The sequence below is a fragment of the Garra rufa genome, chromosome 18, assembly GCF_049309525.1.
Source record: "Garra rufa chromosome 18, GarRuf1.0, whole genome shotgun sequence".
NCBI lineage: Eukaryota > Metazoa > Chordata > Actinopteri > Cypriniformes > Cyprinidae > Garra > Garra rufa.
The window spans coordinates 26290180-26307293 of record NC_133378.1 but is presented as its reverse complement, the minus strand read 5'-3'; the positions used below and the strand labels follow the sequence as shown (position 1 = coordinate 26307293).

The 17114-nt window shown below is 35.3% G+C and overlaps 3 protein-coding genes across 3 annotated transcripts in view; 1 reads left to right on the top strand and 2 right to left on the bottom strand.

Annotated features, from left to right (window-relative positions):
• LOC141290587 (plasminogen) overlaps nucleotides 1-224 on the bottom strand; it is a 2658-nt gene extending 2434 nt beyond the window's left edge. The window contains exon 1 of the mRNA XM_073822703.1: nucleotides 35-224. Coding sequence (XP_073678804.1) covers nucleotides 35-224 — 190 coding nt within the window. The remainder of the gene's footprint in view (nucleotides 1-34) is intronic.
• A 2155-nt stretch (nucleotides 225-2379) lies between these two features.
• On the bottom strand, nucleotides 2380-15193 carry LOC141290586 (acrosin). The gene is made up of 5 exons (XM_073822702.1): nucleotides 15037-15193; nucleotides 4262-4442; nucleotides 3534-3805; nucleotides 2725-2867; nucleotides 2380-2631 (listed from the first exon to the last, which is right to left on the bottom strand). Exons 1-5 carry the CDS (start codon nucleotides 15191-15193, stop codon nucleotides 2380-2382), a joined length of 1005 nt encoding a protein of 334 aa, XP_073678803.1.
• scn8aa (sodium channel, voltage gated, type VIII, alpha subunit a) overlaps nucleotides 15144-17114 on the top strand; it is a 72853-nt gene continuing 70882 nt past the window's right edge. The window contains 1 exon segment of the mRNA XM_073822879.1: nucleotides 15144-15467. Coding sequence (XP_073678980.1) covers nucleotides 15192-15467 — 276 coding nt within the window. The 5' untranslated portion in view covers nucleotides 15144-15191.

Genomic DNA, 17114 nt, shown 5'->3' with positions numbered 1-17114 from the left:
GTTACGTATTACCTTTGTTGTTGCACATTTACACAGGAGGCTGCTGTCATTATCCAATATCGGTGGATAATTGCTCCACCACAGACCTGAATGAACGGAGCAGATGAATTGGGCTGGTACTGTACAGACACCTGCCACGGCCAAACGCTCACCTTGACATTCTCACCTCCGATCATCCGTTTATCTCGATGTTCAGCTACTCTCTCAGGCCTGTGTCCGCACATTACATCTAGGAGATTGGTACAAAGACACAGTCACCAAGTTCGCTAAAAGTAGTGTAGGCCTACTGATCTCATTGTAAACAAAGTTAATAGTAGCCTAACTCACACTCTGTGGGCGAATTTTCGATTGCGGCAAAATAAAAAATTAACCCCCACCCAAAAGCACCCATAAAAATGAGAATTTTCATGCTAGGGCTCATCACGGAGAATTTAGTTAGTTTATAACACACTGCTGTATTATAACGCGAGAAATGTAAGAAATTGTCAGTTTAGACAACGGTCAAATATATTTGAATTCAGTGACGTGGGTGTTCTCATGAAGCGTCTCAACTGGCCATTTGATGCCACTGAACGTAAACAATGCCACTGCATAACTTGCATATTTTGCTGATAATTGCTGCTGAAAATGGTAAATTATTGTCATGTTTTGGGCTTTATTAATCGTTTGAACCTGGAAAAACATAGACTGCTAAAAGTTATAACAAATCAAGGAGAAGAGTGCAAAAAACTGTCTGAGGAACAACAGGCGTTTGTGGTTGAACCAGGATTTCCAGGACAAGAATCTTGACAACATTCGTGTTTGTTCGTTTTTCCAGTCAGGTAGGTGAAATATTAGGCTAATATCTTAATTAATACTGCCTGTGCATATCTCTACCACATATTAACTTTAGTTTGTCATAATATTGCACCCTTTCCTGCTTACTAAGTCCTTCTCTTTATGGTTTAGAAGCTAATTCCACAGTTTTTTCCCATGGTTTAGACAGCATTAACTAGCTAGCAGAACAACATATTCAGTAATACATTAACCGTGCAATCCATGATGTTGTTTACATCTGAGTATCACCAGTATGGCTGCGCATCCGGGTAACTGACCCTAACATATTAACATGGGTCTTTAATCTAGATTTAAATTGACAGAATGTGTCTGCCTCCTGAACAGTGTTAGGTAGATTGTTCCAGACTTTGGGCACTAAATAAGAAAATGATCTGCCGCCTGCAGTTGATTTTGATATTCTAGGTACTATCAAATTGCCAGAGTTTTGAGAACGCAGCAGACGTAAGGGACTATAATGCGATAGGAGCTCGCTCAAGTAGGAGCTAAACCATTGAGGGCTTTATAAGTAATTGGCAAGAAAATGCTAGAAATGTGGCTTTCAAAGAAAAGATTGCTATCAGATAGCACACCTAGGTTTCTTACTGATGATGAAGAATTGACAGAGCGGCCATCAAGTATTAGACAGTGTTTTAGCTTATTACATGCTGAGGTTTTAGGTCCAATAATTAACTTAGCAGTAAGAAGTTACTTGTCTTCCAGTTTTTTATATCAACTATGCATTCCATTAGTTTTTCAAATTTGTATGTTTTGCCTCGCAGCAAAGAAATGTAGAGCTGAGTATCATCAGCATAACAGTGAAAGCTAACAGTTGTCAGATATACACTTGCAATTCTGAGAAAAAAAAAGTCAGAATTGCACGTTTGTATCAAACAATTCTGAGAAAAAAGGAAAAATTGTGAGATGTAAACTTGCAATTGCGAGAGAAAAAGTAAGAATTTTGAGTGTCGCAATTACCTTTTATTTTTTATTCAGTGACAGAAACGGGCCACTGGTTGATGGTATACAAAAATGATCAACTAACATTTTTCCATTATTATATTTGCAAGAAGGCATTTGTGACCAAAATGCCTAAAATGCAAAGCAGTAACCCAAAGTGGAAATAGTAAAGTTCTATTTCTAAAAGCACAAACATGTTTGCTATTTACTTTGCGTACTATTGACTATTTTTCATGTGATTTTTAGTGAATTTACGGTCAGTTTAATAATTAATTACAAAATAAGTACGTGGAACCCAAAACTAAAAAGCAGAAACTTACAAAAATGTATTGCTGTTGTTTATTAATTCACAGATAATAACAAGTGATAATTCAAATATGTTCTGACCACTTATCTAAATGTCTCCTCATTTTCATTTCAGAAATCAGAATTCAGGACAGTAAATGCAAAAAATAGCTGCATTTCTTTTTTTTTTCAATATTTCTGTTTTAATAGAACACAAATGATTAAATAAAGCCAAACACTCGTTTGAGGGAGGCTTTATTGAAATGACAGGAAATCAGCACACAGCCCAGAGAGCTGTTCTGATGTCTGATGGGTGACGGCTTACATTAGCAGCCCCATCCAGGCAGAGAAAAACAGGGCTGAGATTAATTTAAAAACTGGCAGCTCTGCGACTGAGGCAGCAGATACAGATCTTGCTTGAGCTATTCTCAACCAGACGGTGTACCGGCTAGCACGAGTATATATGCCAGGTTTGTTTGGCAATGCACAATCCTCTCCATGACTTGTCACGCCATAAAGGTAAAATCTCTCCATGTCTTTGCTGTAACACTGCAGAGGGCCTCCGCTGTCGCCCTTGATTGAAGAGTATTTCAACAGATATTGTTAATCACTTTGAAAGTCTTTCACTAACCAGTTTCTCTGCAATGTGATATAATGAGATAACACCTGACAAGTGTCCACTCCTCCTTTGTCAAATCCTGCGCAGATCATGTTGTCAGTAACATGGCCATCATACCAGCCTCTCTGGTTGCAGATTCCAGTTTCAATGAGATCAACCTCAGCTTCCTGAAGATGGCTATATAACATTCCTATAAAAAAGGAGTTTCAGATTTTAAAAAAATTAAAAGGATAATTATAAATTCAAAACAAGATCATTCTTTCTTTAAATGTTTCACTTAAATTGGATCATAACAAATGATCTTTAAGGGATAGTTCACCCAGAAATGAAAATCACTAATGTCATTCCAAACCCATAAGACCTTCATCCTTTGGAGCACAAATGAATATATTTCTGATAAAATCCGAGAGATTTCATACCCTTCATAGACAGCAACTGAAAGGTTTTCTTTGTGCACAAAAAGTATTCTCATAGCTTCGTAAAATTACGGTCTACTGATGTTTACGTTTCTCGGCCTGAGAACATTTCAGTTGCTTTGCTGTCTAGGGTCAGAAAGCTCTCAGATTTCATCACAAATATCTTGATTTGTGAACGAAAGTGTTACAGGTTTGGAACGACATGAGGGTGAGTAATTAATGACAGAATCATTTTTGGATGAACTATCTCTTTAAACTATCCATAAATGGTAAAAATACAAATAGTCGTAATAGTCGTTTACCCAAAAATGATAACTTCGATTTCTGAAAAACCTGGACGTGTGAAAAGTCTCTATTACATATTCCACTAAATAATGGTTTGTTAATAATGCGGAGGTTTTGAGTTTTGGACTAGTGTTTTTATACATTTAAACACTAACCTTCTAACACTGAGCTGCCCCAACCAGTGATGTAACATGAGCTGAAGCTTAGTTGTTTCTCCTCCGTTTCATTTTCCATAATGCACACAGGCTGCACATGTTTTGTGAAATACAGAGGGTGATGCAGATGCAAAAGTGCCACATCGTTGTCATAATTCAATCGGTTGAACTCCTCATGCAGGATCACTTGCTGGACTGAACGATACTGGACACCTTTTCCATGCCTGTATCGAGAATTCACTCCAGCCACTATTTGTAGTTTATAGTTGTTACTATAAAAGAAAAACATAAGGGAATATTTCAAAATGCATGTAAAAGATCTGCAATACAAACTATTATTTTAGAAAATTAGAAAAGGTTTTAGGCATTTTCTTGGTTTGATGTAGCAAGTAGTCTACACCCAATGCTAATCTAAATAGAAAGAAGCATATAATTAACTGAATCACTAATGTAAGTATATAATTTTAGATCAACCACCCGCCCTTGCTTGTTTAAGTAAATGTTCATCTGTGAATGCTACTTATACTCAGATGAAATATCACCTGTTTACTTTTACAAATAACATTTAACATTGCTTAAAGTTAAAATAGTGAGTTGTGATATCTGTACATATGAGTCCCTCAATTGTCCTTGGTGTGAAAAGAGTTTAAATACACAAAAAAGCTGAAAAAAATAATAATTTGTGGGACCTGCACATTATGAGGGAGGAGAAGTATAAAGCATCTCACCTATTTTTAAAGCAGTGGGATGCAGTGATTACCCACCGATGGCTGATGATGGACCCACCACAGAAATGCCTTAAGCTCCGCTGTATGCTCACCTGCCAAGGCCAAGCGCCTTCCAATGCAGAGAGGCCTCCTGAAATACGAAGCTGCTTTGGAGAATCCAGCAAAGGTCTCTGTCCACAACCTTAAAAGAGCATTTAGTCAGTTGCACTCAACACTTTTCATTGCTTTTTATATGACAACCACTAATGTTTAGATGGTCTGTTAATACAGTTGAGGTCAAAAGTTCACATACACCTTGCAGAATCTACAAAATGTTAAATATTTTACCAAAATAAGATGGATCATACAAAATGCATGTTATTTCTTATTGCTCACTGATGCTTCAGAAAGAATCACGCTGCATTAAGAGCTAGAGGGTGAAACATTTTGAATTTGAAGATCAGGGAAATTTTACTCATTTTGTCTTTAGGTAAACATGTAAGTATCTTATAGCTTCTGAAGGGTAGTACTAAATAAAAAAAATATATTCAGGCAAAATAAGAAAAAAGTACACATCGTCTTTCTGTTCAAAAGTTTACACCCCTGGCTCTTAATGCATCATTTTTCCAGTGTTTGAACCATCTGTAATAGTTGCACATGAGTCTCTCAGTTGTCCTCAATGTGAAAAGATGGATTTCAAAACATACAGTCAAACCAAGGAATTAGTGGGACTTAAATGATTTTTCTGAAGAACAGCTGGCAGTTCACTTTTCAGGCCGAACAGTGAATAACTATGAGCTGTGGATCATTCAGGTAACAACACAGTATTAAGAATTATTATTTTCTCTTTGGGACTATATTTAAGCGTCTTTTATGTGAAATATCTTATTTAGGTCAGTAATAAATAAATGTAGTACATTTATTTATTTAACATGCCCTCTTATTTTGGTAAAATAATGAGCATTTTGCAAATTATGCAAGATCTATGTAAACTTCTGACCTCAACTGTAATATTAACCCATTTTATCCACCAGCGACATTTATGACTAAAATAGGTTAATAACAATACAAATATTGTTAAAATGAAACTACCTGTAATTCCAGAGGATAACGAGCTAATGAAGACTAATTGTAGAGCTGTTTTAAACATTTTAAATATGAAAGCAATTCGACGGAGATACAAAGCAGTTAGAAACAATCGGATATCTTTGTGAACTGATTATTAGAGAATCTGAAAAGATTCCAAGTGACGTAACATCGTTCTGTAATGTCATAAAAGACCCGGACAAGGAAGAATATGCAAATCAACACATTTTAAATCTTTAGTTCAGGGAGAAAACAGCGTGAAAATATCGTACAGTACATATTCCTCATTTCTGTGACCTTTTGGAGTAAAGGACACTTAAAAGGAAAGTCATCCTTTAGAAACAAATCCACTGAGATAAATTTTATTAAAGAGTTTGTCCCTCATGGTAATACACCAAGCCAAAAACCTGTTCTTTTATTAAGCGTTTTAAAGATATCTTTAAACTGCATGCTAAGTCGAACACAATTCAGTATGTGTGATTGTTCCATCAGACATTATTAGGCTACTACATAACATCAAAACCATTCCCGAAACATCTCATTCTCGAAGAAGGTTCCAATAAAAGAAAACTGAAAATGAAGTCCTTTTATTGTGGAACTGGTGCTACCTATTGGCCGACACTCCCTTACATTTTGCTGGGAGTCATCAATTATGCAGGGTAACGGTGCACACTGAAGGAAGGTAGCAGCAACAATATGGCGACATCCGCAATTTCTTCCGATTTTATTCGACATCTACAGTCAGTTGAGGATTTTTTGGATACCCGCTAACGTAATCATAGTAAGTATTGTGTTTAAATATCGCACTCCGGATGCGTTTATTCCCTGCAATGGGAGTCGTTGCACTGTCAATGAATGTCGCAGAGACGCCGCACGCTGAGGGGGTTTGACTGCTAAATGTTTCTCGCAAAATGCACATTCGCTTTTACACATTCCGTTTTTAACTGCAATGACGCTTTATCAGTTCACATTTTGTTTTTGTTAAAATGATCATATTGTGATCAGGCCCTTTCATTTCCCCCTCTCAAATGAGTTTAACAAGGTCAAAATACGAGTTAAACACATTCTTGCAAGGCAATACGCGGTGTGTTATTTGTATTTGCATGATCAATGACGTGATCCGTAGCCTGTAGCTTTGCACCCTCATCTGAATAAAGGTCTTCTTGTCAGCATTTATCAAATGTCAAGCTGAGCAAATGAGCAAAAATGCACATGTGGACAGGTTTGAAGTGATCCGTTGTAATTAAGACGTTCAAAAGGCAATACATGCTTGGCTGCTTATTGATTGTAGGGTGGACGCAGGTTGCACGGGTGTGGTATGCTACATTTTCTTGTTTATGTTCCTTGGGAGCAGAAACCTCGCACAACGTCGTCGAGATACCTCGCTGTTCTCTAAAAACGAAAGACGTTTTAATCGGAAATGGGGTTATGTGACTAAAACGATGTTGGCTGTGTGAGTATAAAAGGGTAAACACGACGAGAGAGCGAAAAAACACTGCAGTATTTTCCGTTTTTCCTCCGTGGCTTCGGCCCGCTTTCGTGAAGGCGTCGGGACTGCTTAAAAACGTACGTTTTCCGACAAAATTGCTTTCTGATCCTGAGGAAAATGTGACAACGTTTTGGAAAACGCGAAGAAGCTGTTCGTGAAAACGTTGTGTTGCTAAAACATGGATTTCATGACCAAACATTGATGAAATCAAGGTAGGACCATTGCGCATTCAGTCACATAACCATACAACTTGACGATGTTCTCGAATAAGATAGAGATTTGTTTTAAGGTATTGTTGTTGTAAAATTATGTTTATAACATATACGTTATTTATTGACATGTATTTTGCATTTGGAGACGTTATGTGCCGTTTACATACAGGGCCATTTCTGTGGCGCTTAGAATGGTTCGAAAAAACACATGGATGAAAATGAATTCGTAATTATATTCGTAATGCTTCCCTAATCTGTAAATGAGCTGGACCACGTAGCCCACCTGACAATTTCTAAAGCGGTTATGTGTTCCCGTGCAGCCCAGCATAGTTCCTTCAGTTATTTCCAGATATTTAGGCCCACCCAATAGAAGCCCACCTCATTCATTTATACGGATTCCCTCACACCCTTTTTAGAACCTCCTGAAAAACAATATGCCTATAAATACCAATTAAATAGACAAAAATTAAATAAATGCCAACATTATGCAAAGAGATTTCATAACTGTCTTTAGTGACACTACTACGGTTTAGCCAGTTTGAATCTGATTCTTCACTAAATGCAAAATGTACAGATAATGAAACCTTGTGAGGGCAATTATTGCTTTTATGTGTTGAGGTTGTTTATTTGTTAAACAATTCAAATCAGTTTTAATGAAACATTAAGTGACAATATGTGAATTTTAACCAGAATTAGCAGCATATGGCAAAATAATAATCCTATAACTATAACTGCATAATTTGTTCATACTGCAATACATGCTGGAAACTTGCAAAACCATGAATTGGCAGCATTTTCTATTATGTAAATGTTTATTAAGACAAATTTATTAGGCTTGGTGGGTCAAAATTTGCATAAATATTGTTGCTCTTGGATTTATTTATTTACTTGGATTTAAAAATGTATATAATGTAATTAAACTTTCCTCCAATATGTGACCCTGGACCACAAAACCAGTCATAAGGGTCAATTTTTTGAAGCTGAGATTTATACATAATCATGGTTTGTTAGGATAGGATAATATTGGTTGAGATACAACTATTTAAAAATCTAAAATCTAAGGGTGCAAAAAATCCAAATATTGATATCAATCGCTATTAAAGTTGTCCAATTGAAGTTCTTAGAAATGCAATCTACTAAGCAAAAATTAAGTATTGATATTTTTACAGTACGAAATTTACAAAATATCCTAATGAAACATCTTTAATTAATATCCTAATGATTTTTGGCATAAAAGAATAATCAATAATTTTGACCCATACAATGTATTATTTGCTATTACTACAAATATACCCATGCTACTTATGACTGTTTTTTCTGGTCCAGGGTCACATATGTGATTCAAAAAACCATTGTAATTCCCTTTTACGATGTGGTGCTGATTGGACAGCTCCCGTGAGGCAAGTTTGTCTTTGCTTGTGCTGTTTGGGCCATAAAGCTTGAATTACTTTTTCACTAGTAAGGCATAGAAAATGACAAATACAAAATGTGCTTAGATTTGTTTAGCAAAAGCATTTCTTTTGTTTATTTGTTTTGTCTCTTGCCCTGCTGAGAAAAAAAAATCATCTTACACCAGCCTAATCTGGTTTGTCTTCACTCGTCTCCTAGTCTGACCAGGTGAATGTGCTTAAAACCATTTAAAAACCTTCCAACAGGCCAGCTAAGGCTGGTTTAGGTTTTTTTCCTGAAATGCTATGAGATTCATACCTATTGGACTTCTGCCACTAATGGTGTCTGTATTGTGCCAAAGTTTGTCGCATTCCTTGATATTTTGTTTATGTGTCTGATTTGCTTGAAGGTAAATGGGGTGTATATTTACTTCAATGGCAAGATGAAAATGCAAGTGCCTTTCTAAAACAAAACTGGAATTGGATGGAGAGAAAAGCTAAAAGTGAGCTAAGTAGCTCAGTAATATCAGGATATGGCTTGGTTAAGTGTCTGGCCCATCAGTGCACACAAGCTTTTAGACGATGTGGTTCACCAGGCCTCCCTTCACCCACCCTATTTCCCATTCTGCAGCCTTAGGGACATAACGCATGTCCCAAATCGACATCTCAGTGGAGGTTTTGTTCATAAGGAAGACAGGTTCAAATCTGCTTGTGCTATCGTGTGCTATCTTCTAATCCAGTTTACATCTTTTCGGCTCGCAGCACCCTTTCATCTAAAATAGGAAACATCCATCATAATGACCCAAAAGAACCATACCAGAAGTTATGCAAACACAATCAGGAAAATAACTGTAATGAATCACGCATCACAAAGGCAATTAATATTATTGCAAGTGTAATCCAAAGACAAACATTAGCCTAAGTATCACCTTTATCTCCTCATAATGGAGGGTGCTTTTCATTTTTCATGAAGTGGATGACTCATCCAGGATCTAGTGCCAGTCCCTCTTTAACATGCTCTCAATTTAGCAACAGATTGTTTTGATGTGTAAGGTAATATTTTTAGATGCAAGGCTTAGCGTTTTACTTTCCTGTGCTGAACGGATCAGTTTGTGTGAGCGGATGATGTAACAAGGTGGTATTGTTAGAAATAAATCTAATTGACATTTTGCTGCTTCCCAATTTTTTTTTAATTGTGACAAGATTGTGTGGGCTCTCTTGGCTTAGATTTTAAGTATTGATAATGTAATACAAGATAGTTGTAGCTGGTAATAGTAACTTGAGTGATGACTAATGATCAGTGGTGGACGAAGTACACAAATCAAGTACTTGAGTAAAAGTACAGATACGTATAATAGAATATTACTCCAGTAAAAGTAAAAGTACTCCTTTTTCCATTTTACTTGAGTGAAAGTACAAAAGTACTACATTTTTTGTGTACTTAAGTAAAAAAGTACTGACATATTTCGCAATTTTATAAAGGCTATAAATTTATATTAGCATATATATTTTTTATAATCCTACTATAAGCCTTGGTTTTTCCCAAAATAACCACTAGCCTATATGGAGTCAAGATAGATTTTTGTTGTTGATATGGTCTACGTTGACAATGTTCACTGTGAAGCTTACATTGCATTGTAACGTTACCTGAGAGAAAACTGATTTAACCATCTCATTTTCACCAGTAAGAAAAGTGTTTTAAAGCTTGTTATTTTGCGGAACGGCACAGTTATAAATGATATGAGAATAAGGCCTGAAGTTAGGAAGAAAAATGTAATTATATTTTCATAATATTTTTCTTTTTTCTCAAACATTGTCTGTGGTGTAAAAACACCCCTGGCCAAATGTCCCCAGAGGGCATCACTTCACACTTTGATAATTACTGTAGTTACCATCTGAACATCACATATTTTCTTTTCCCTCAGATGTAATCTGTCTAGGTGGTTGATTATAAATATTTGGACTTCATATCTGAAAATTACCTCAACTTAGCACCAGCAAGCTTGTTTCAGCTAACAATATTTACTTATTTTCAGTATGGTTATGAATAAACATTTATTTCTGTATACTAGGCTAGTTGATTCATACAATATAAAAAAGTATACCGTTAATAAACAATATAAAAACAGACGTCACATAGGGCTAAATGCGTAGCATTTTAATAAAACTGTTGAGGTTACAGCAGCGAGGAATATGAACGTGTAACGTTATGAGTTATTTGATTTAATCTGTTTTATTTTAATGTTTCGTTTTTTTACCTAAAAAGAGACGATGTTGATGTGTCTGCATTTAATCATTTCAGCGGGCTTAAATACATCACCCTTTACAGCAGATTTAGTTCGCAAACAACTGACAGTTGCAATAATTAATCCTAAAACTCGACATTATATCTTACTTTTCGCAGCATCAGTCGCGCGCGCTCACAATCTCCCGGTTCTTATTTGTGAATTCAGATGACTGGAGACTCGCTCTAAACGGCTCATTTGAATCAGTGAGTTTGAACAGCTGCAATTGGATCAGTCCAATTCGTGAATGAATCGCTTGTGGCGATTTGCGAACCGATTGAAAAGAATCAGTTTGTTCATTAATCAGACACCGCTTCTGCGTCTCGGAGCACGTAATATATTATAAGGAGTAACGACATGTTTTATTAAATGTAGTGGAGTAAAAAGTACGATATTATGCTTTGGAATGTAGTGAAGTAAAAGTAAAAGTTACTCAAAATAAAACTACTCCAGTAAAGTACAGATACTTGAAAAATGTACTTAAGTACAGTAACGAATTACAACTACTTCGTTACTGTCCACCACTGCTAATGATCATATGTTGATGAATGAATAGTTATTGTTATGTAGAGTAGAAGGTCTTGCAGCATATTTTGAACTGAACTGTTTTTAAATGGACAGAATGTACATTTACAGTTTATATGTGATGTTTTTTTCTAAGTTCATTTATAGTAGATTTATTCAATACATCTTGCTTGATTTTCTACTGACAATGACTTTTGCCTGATTTCTCAAATCATATAGTCATCTTAAATCCCTTTCTTGCATTCGACCACAAAACCAGTCATAAGGGTCTTTTTTTTAAAATTGAGATTAATACACAATCTGAAAGCTGAATAAAGCTTTCCATTGATTTATGATTTGTTGCGATAGGACAATGTTTGGCCGAGATACAATTATTTGGGAATCTGGAATGTGAGGGTGCAAAAAAATCAAAATATTGAGAAAATAGCCTTTAAAGTTGTCCAAATGAAGTTCTTAGCAATGCATGTTACTAATCAAAAATTAAGTTAGCCATATATTTATGATAGGAAATTTACAAAATATCTCCATGGAACATGATCTTTACTTAATATTCAAATTATTTTTGTCATTCATTTTTTTATATATAATTTTGACTCATTTTTAGCTATTGCTATAAATATACCCATGGTACTTAAGACTGGTTTTGTAGTCCAGGGTCATATATTAATAACACATATCACCCCAAATTTTACAGTTACTTAGATTTTTTTGTAGTTATTATGATATACTATATTTAGGTTGACTTGAAGAGGCTGATGTCACATGTCACCATCGCCGTGTCCAAGCACTTTATCAGTCATTCTTTATTTTTTTTCATAGTATGGAAATCAATGGGGACCAGCAACTATTTGGTTACCCACATCTTTCAAAATAGTGCCACTTGGACGCAGAAACGGTATTCATTACATCACAGAAAATTGCTAATAGTCACTTACAGTGTGCTATCATATTACTACCTAAAAATTATGATCCTAACCTTTAACTCAATACTGAAATCTAAATTTGTCACACAGTAATTAATCTTTAACGAATCATTACAATATTGGTGTCCAGGACACTGTGAACCCAGAGACTGCAGTCAAAGTCCCTTTCAGGGAAAGTCTGTTGCCTCGGTGGCCATATTTGCAGTGCCTCTGGGAAACTATTTCATGCATCCAAAACCAACTCCTACCTGCTTGATTGGGGAAAGCCTGAAATCTCAAAAACTACATGCCACACTCACGTTTCATAATTGTAGTTTTTATGCTCAAAAAGTGTTAAAAAATCATATATTTAAAGCTGAACCTGCCAGTGCGAATGTGCAATGACTTTACCAATTGGCAATTGGCTCTCAGAAGGCTGGACTTATTCTGCCATATGTGACCCTGGACCACAAAACCAGTCATAAGGTTAAATTTTACAAAACTGAGATATATTCATCATATGAAAGCTCAATAAATAAGCTTTCTATTGATGTATAGTTTGTTAGGATAGGACAATATTTGGCCGAGATACATCTATTTGAAAATCTGGAATCTAAGGGTGCAAAAAAATCAAAATACTGAGAAAATCACCTTTAAAGTTGTCCAAATTAAGTTCTTAACAATGCATATTACTAATCAAAAATTACATTTTGATAGGTTTACAGTAGGAATTTAACAAAAAAATCTTAATGTAACATGAACTTTACTTAATTTCCTAATGATTTTTGACATAAAAGAAAAGTCAATAATTTTGACCCATACAATGTATTTTTGGCTATTGCTACAAATATACCCCAGCGACTTAAGACTGGTTTTGTGGTCCAGGGTCACATATTGCGTGTTGCACTTTCTACTATTTACAAGTAAAGTGTGTGCACTGCCGTTGTATAGACCAATTTGGTGTTTGCAAACAATGATGACTTTTTTTGTGATTTTTAGGATTTCAATTTTATGAAATAAAAGAATAAAAGAAAGGTAAATTCGAGTTTATATAAAAAAAAATCTGACTTTATTCTCACAATTCCGAGATTGAATCTCACAATTCTGAAAAGGAAAATCAACTTATTCTCTCTTTTCCCCTCAGCTCAGAATCATGAATTTATATTCCACACTTTTTTTCCTCAGAATTGATGAACTCACTATTGTTGAATTAAATCGAGTTATAAAGTCTGAAATATGAGATATAAACTTGCATTTGCGAGAAAAAAGTCAGAATTGTAAGATAAAATAGGTAAATGTAAAATGATATAGGTTTACACAGTATTTTATGCTGTAACTGTAAGGCTATTATAATACGTCCCCTATAAACTGTATATGTAAATATTATGTAGACATATTGTTTAAATCTATGCTTTAAAGGTAGAGTTATCATAGCATGTTTCATCCATTAGACTGTAGCTTTAAATGCTGTCCTTTGATTACAACATTTTATAAAAATGATTTGCATTATGATTGATAGATTTTACCCATTTCCCTCCACTTGTTGCCAGTGTTTTTCTGCCACCACAACATAACTGTGATGTCTACTCCAAATTGTAGTTTTTGCTGTAGTGTTCACTGTGAGTTTTAAGTTTAGCTTAAATGGATAGTTTACCCAAAAATGAAAATTCTGTCATTCTTTATTTTTTTTTTTCATAGTATGGAAATCAGTGGGGACCAGCAAATATTTGGTATTCTGTCATTCTTTTTTTACATACTATGGAAGTCAATGGGGACCAGAAACTATTTGGTTACCCACATTTTTCAAAATAGTGCCACTTGGATCCAGAAGCAGTATTCATTACATCACAGTTTAATAGGCAGATTAGATATGATTCAGCTTCTGTCGGTGCTTAAATCTAGCATGTGGATAAATGTACAGTATATGAATATAATATATTAATATGAGTTCAAATAGAACAGTATCACAACACCAAGGTCAGGGATTTAAATCCTAGGGAATGCATGAACTGATAAAAATGTATGAAAACGTATGCAAAATGCTTACAGGGTTAGTTCACCCCAAATTTTGTAATTAGTTACCCACCCCTCATGTCTTTCCAAACCCTTAAGACTTTTGTTCATCTTCAAAACACAAATTAAGATATTTTTGATGACACCCAAGAGCTTTCTGACCTTGCACAGACAGCAACACTAGGCCCAGACAGGGAGTAAGGACATCGATAAAATAGTCCATGTGACATCAGTGATTGAACCATAATGTTCTGAAGCTCCAAGAATACTTTTTGTGCATGAAGAAAATAAAAATGACGACTTTAAATTGAACTATTTTTCCGTGTCAGTTCACTAGAGTAAAACGACGCAAGCATATGATCCTGCTAGCTAGCTAGAACAAAAAATTGCTAGTCATCCTCTCTGTCGACATTCTCAGACATGTTTATGAAGACTGTTTTATGTACAGTGTGCATCTTCTGATTGTAAACAAGGCACAGCGCATCTGGGTTCTGTATCAGAACGCAAGTTGAAGACACGTAAGAGAAGTAACCGTTGAATAAATGTATTATTTTAGTTTTCTTTGCATACAAAAAGTATTCTCGTAGCTTCATAAATGTATGGTTGAACTACTGATTTCTCATGGACTATTTTAATGATGTTATAACTACCTTTCTGGGCCTTGACTGTGTCAGTTGTGTTCAGATTTCATAAAAAAATATCTTAATTTGTGTGCTGAAAATGAACAAAGGTTACAGGGGTGAGTAGATGATGATAGGATCTTTCTTTCTTTTTTGGGTGAACGACCCTTTTAAATAAACATTTTGAATGCAAAACTGGAAAAAATATTAATGACCGGCTGACTTTTGGCAGTAAGAGGTGCACCAGGTTCATATCAGTTGCTTACAAGTACGTACTTTGGGCCAGAACAAGTGGCAATGTGGACGACACTGCTATATGATTCTGACTATGTGAGCCTAGATGTCCAGTAATGTCTTTTTCTCCTTCTGACATAGAAGTGGCTGCCGTGGAGGGTACATAACAGGAGAAGAAGTTGCTGCAGGATGAAAACATGGCTGCACACATTCTTGCACCGCCAGGACCTGACAGCTACAAATACTTTACCAGGGAATCTCTGTGTGAAATCGAGAAGCGCATTGCTGAGGAGAAAGCCAAGCCGCCACCTAAACCAGACAGCAGCTACCGCGACGATGATGACGAGAACAAGCCCAAGCCTAACAGTGACCTGGAGGCGGGCAAGAGTCTGCCCTACATCTACGGGGACATCCCTCGTGGAATGGTGGCAACACCATTGGAGGATCTCGATCCCTTCTACGTGAATAAGAAAGTGAGTGTCTCATCATATCTACTCGCATGTCCTGCTAGAGCTTATTTTCTTATATAGAAAACCCCTGATAGAGACATACAGCTGTAGGATTTTCTTGATAAACATGTCAGTATGAATAACCTCCTCCTATAATCCGCTACAGTGCTGAAGCATTTGTTTGTGGTTTGTGTATGTTGTAGATTGTGCATAAGATGATGCTTTAAAAAGGTTTGGAGAGGAGGTCAGCAGTGGTCTGCTGAAGCTTTACAGTTCCAGTTGACAGACTTGTTTTAATTGTTCCAGCAATAATCCTTTAGAAAAGAAGAGCCAAAAGAAACGCTCCAGTGCATTTAAAAAAAGACAGTGCATCATATAAGATCATTTCTCTGAGTAGTGGGACAACGGTAAGATAGCTAGGCCTGATTAAAGATGCCCTGTAATGTTGTTTTGGTGTTCAAAACAAGACTGTTGTTTGGTACTCTTTAGTGTTGCTATGTGGATGTGAGGAGAGAAAAACTGTGGAGAACTGCTTCTTTGAAATATATTCCACTTTTAACCAAAAACGTAGACTAATGTCTACTATTAAAAGTTTGGATTAGGTATAGATTTTGTTGTAAAAGAAATCCATTTTGCTGACCAAGACAGTATTTATATTTCAAAAATACAGTAAAAACATTAGTATTTTACAGATTTGATTCCAATTCTATATTAGTATATTTTAAAATGTCATTTATTCCTGTGATGACAAAGCCGATTTTCCAGCAGATTCTGTCACGGATTCTTCAAAAATCATTCTAATTTGAAAATTTGAAGATATGAAGATTTGGTGTTTAAAAAACATTTCTTATTATTTTCTGGATTGAAAACAATTCTATGGAAATGGTAATACTTTTCCAGGATTTTTTGATTAGTAGAAAGTTCAAAATCGTTACACTGCCGTTCAAAAGTTTAGGATCAGTAAGATTTTTTTATTTATTTTTAAAGTTTTTTTTAATGCTCATCAAGGCTCAGTTTATTTGATCAAAAATAAAAGTAATATTGTGAAATATTATTTTAATGTAAAACAACATTTTTCTATGTTAATATACATTCAAATCTAATTTATTCCTGTGGTCAAAGCTGTATTTTAGCATCATTACAGTTTTCAGTATCACATGATCTTCCAGAGATGATCCTAATATGCTGATTTATTATCAGTGCTGAAACAGTTGTCCTTCTTAATATTTTTTGGAACCTGTGATACTTTTTTCAGGATTCTTTGATGAATAAAATAAAAAAGAACAGCATTTATTCTAAATGGAAATCTTTATTTTATTTATAGAAATATAAACTACCATTCAAAAGTTTGGGGTCAGTAATTTTTTTTTCTTTTTTGAAAGAAATTAATACTTTTAGAATTTGTTAAATTGATTAAAGGGATGGTTCGGAGTAGAATTGACTTCATTGCTATGCACTCCGAAGCCCATCTAAATACCCCATCCGGAGTTTTTTTTTACCTTAGTCGAACATTTATGGAGATATTAGAGTTTTTCGAATTGCTTGTTACAGGAGTGATTGGTACATGTAATGTATCTCGTAAATTGCACCACTAAAAGTGCAAGTAATCTTACCAAACTTGTACAGTAGTGTAAATAGGTTATGTACTCACAAAACGCTGCATCAGCACAT

Coding starts and splice junctions, on each gene's coding strand:
- LOC141290586 (XM_073822702.1), bottom strand. CDS start 15,193: ATGTTTTCATCCTGCAGCAACTTCTTCTCCTGTTATGTACCCTCCACG. Junction 2,868..3,533: donor GGGCAGCTCAGTGTTAGAAG/GTTAGTGTTTAA, acceptor CCTTTTTTATAG/GAATGTTATATAGCCATCTT. Junction 2,632..2,724: donor GAGGAGTGGACACTTGTCAG/GTGTTATCTCAT, acceptor TCTTCAATCAAG/GGCGACAGCGGAGGCCCTCT.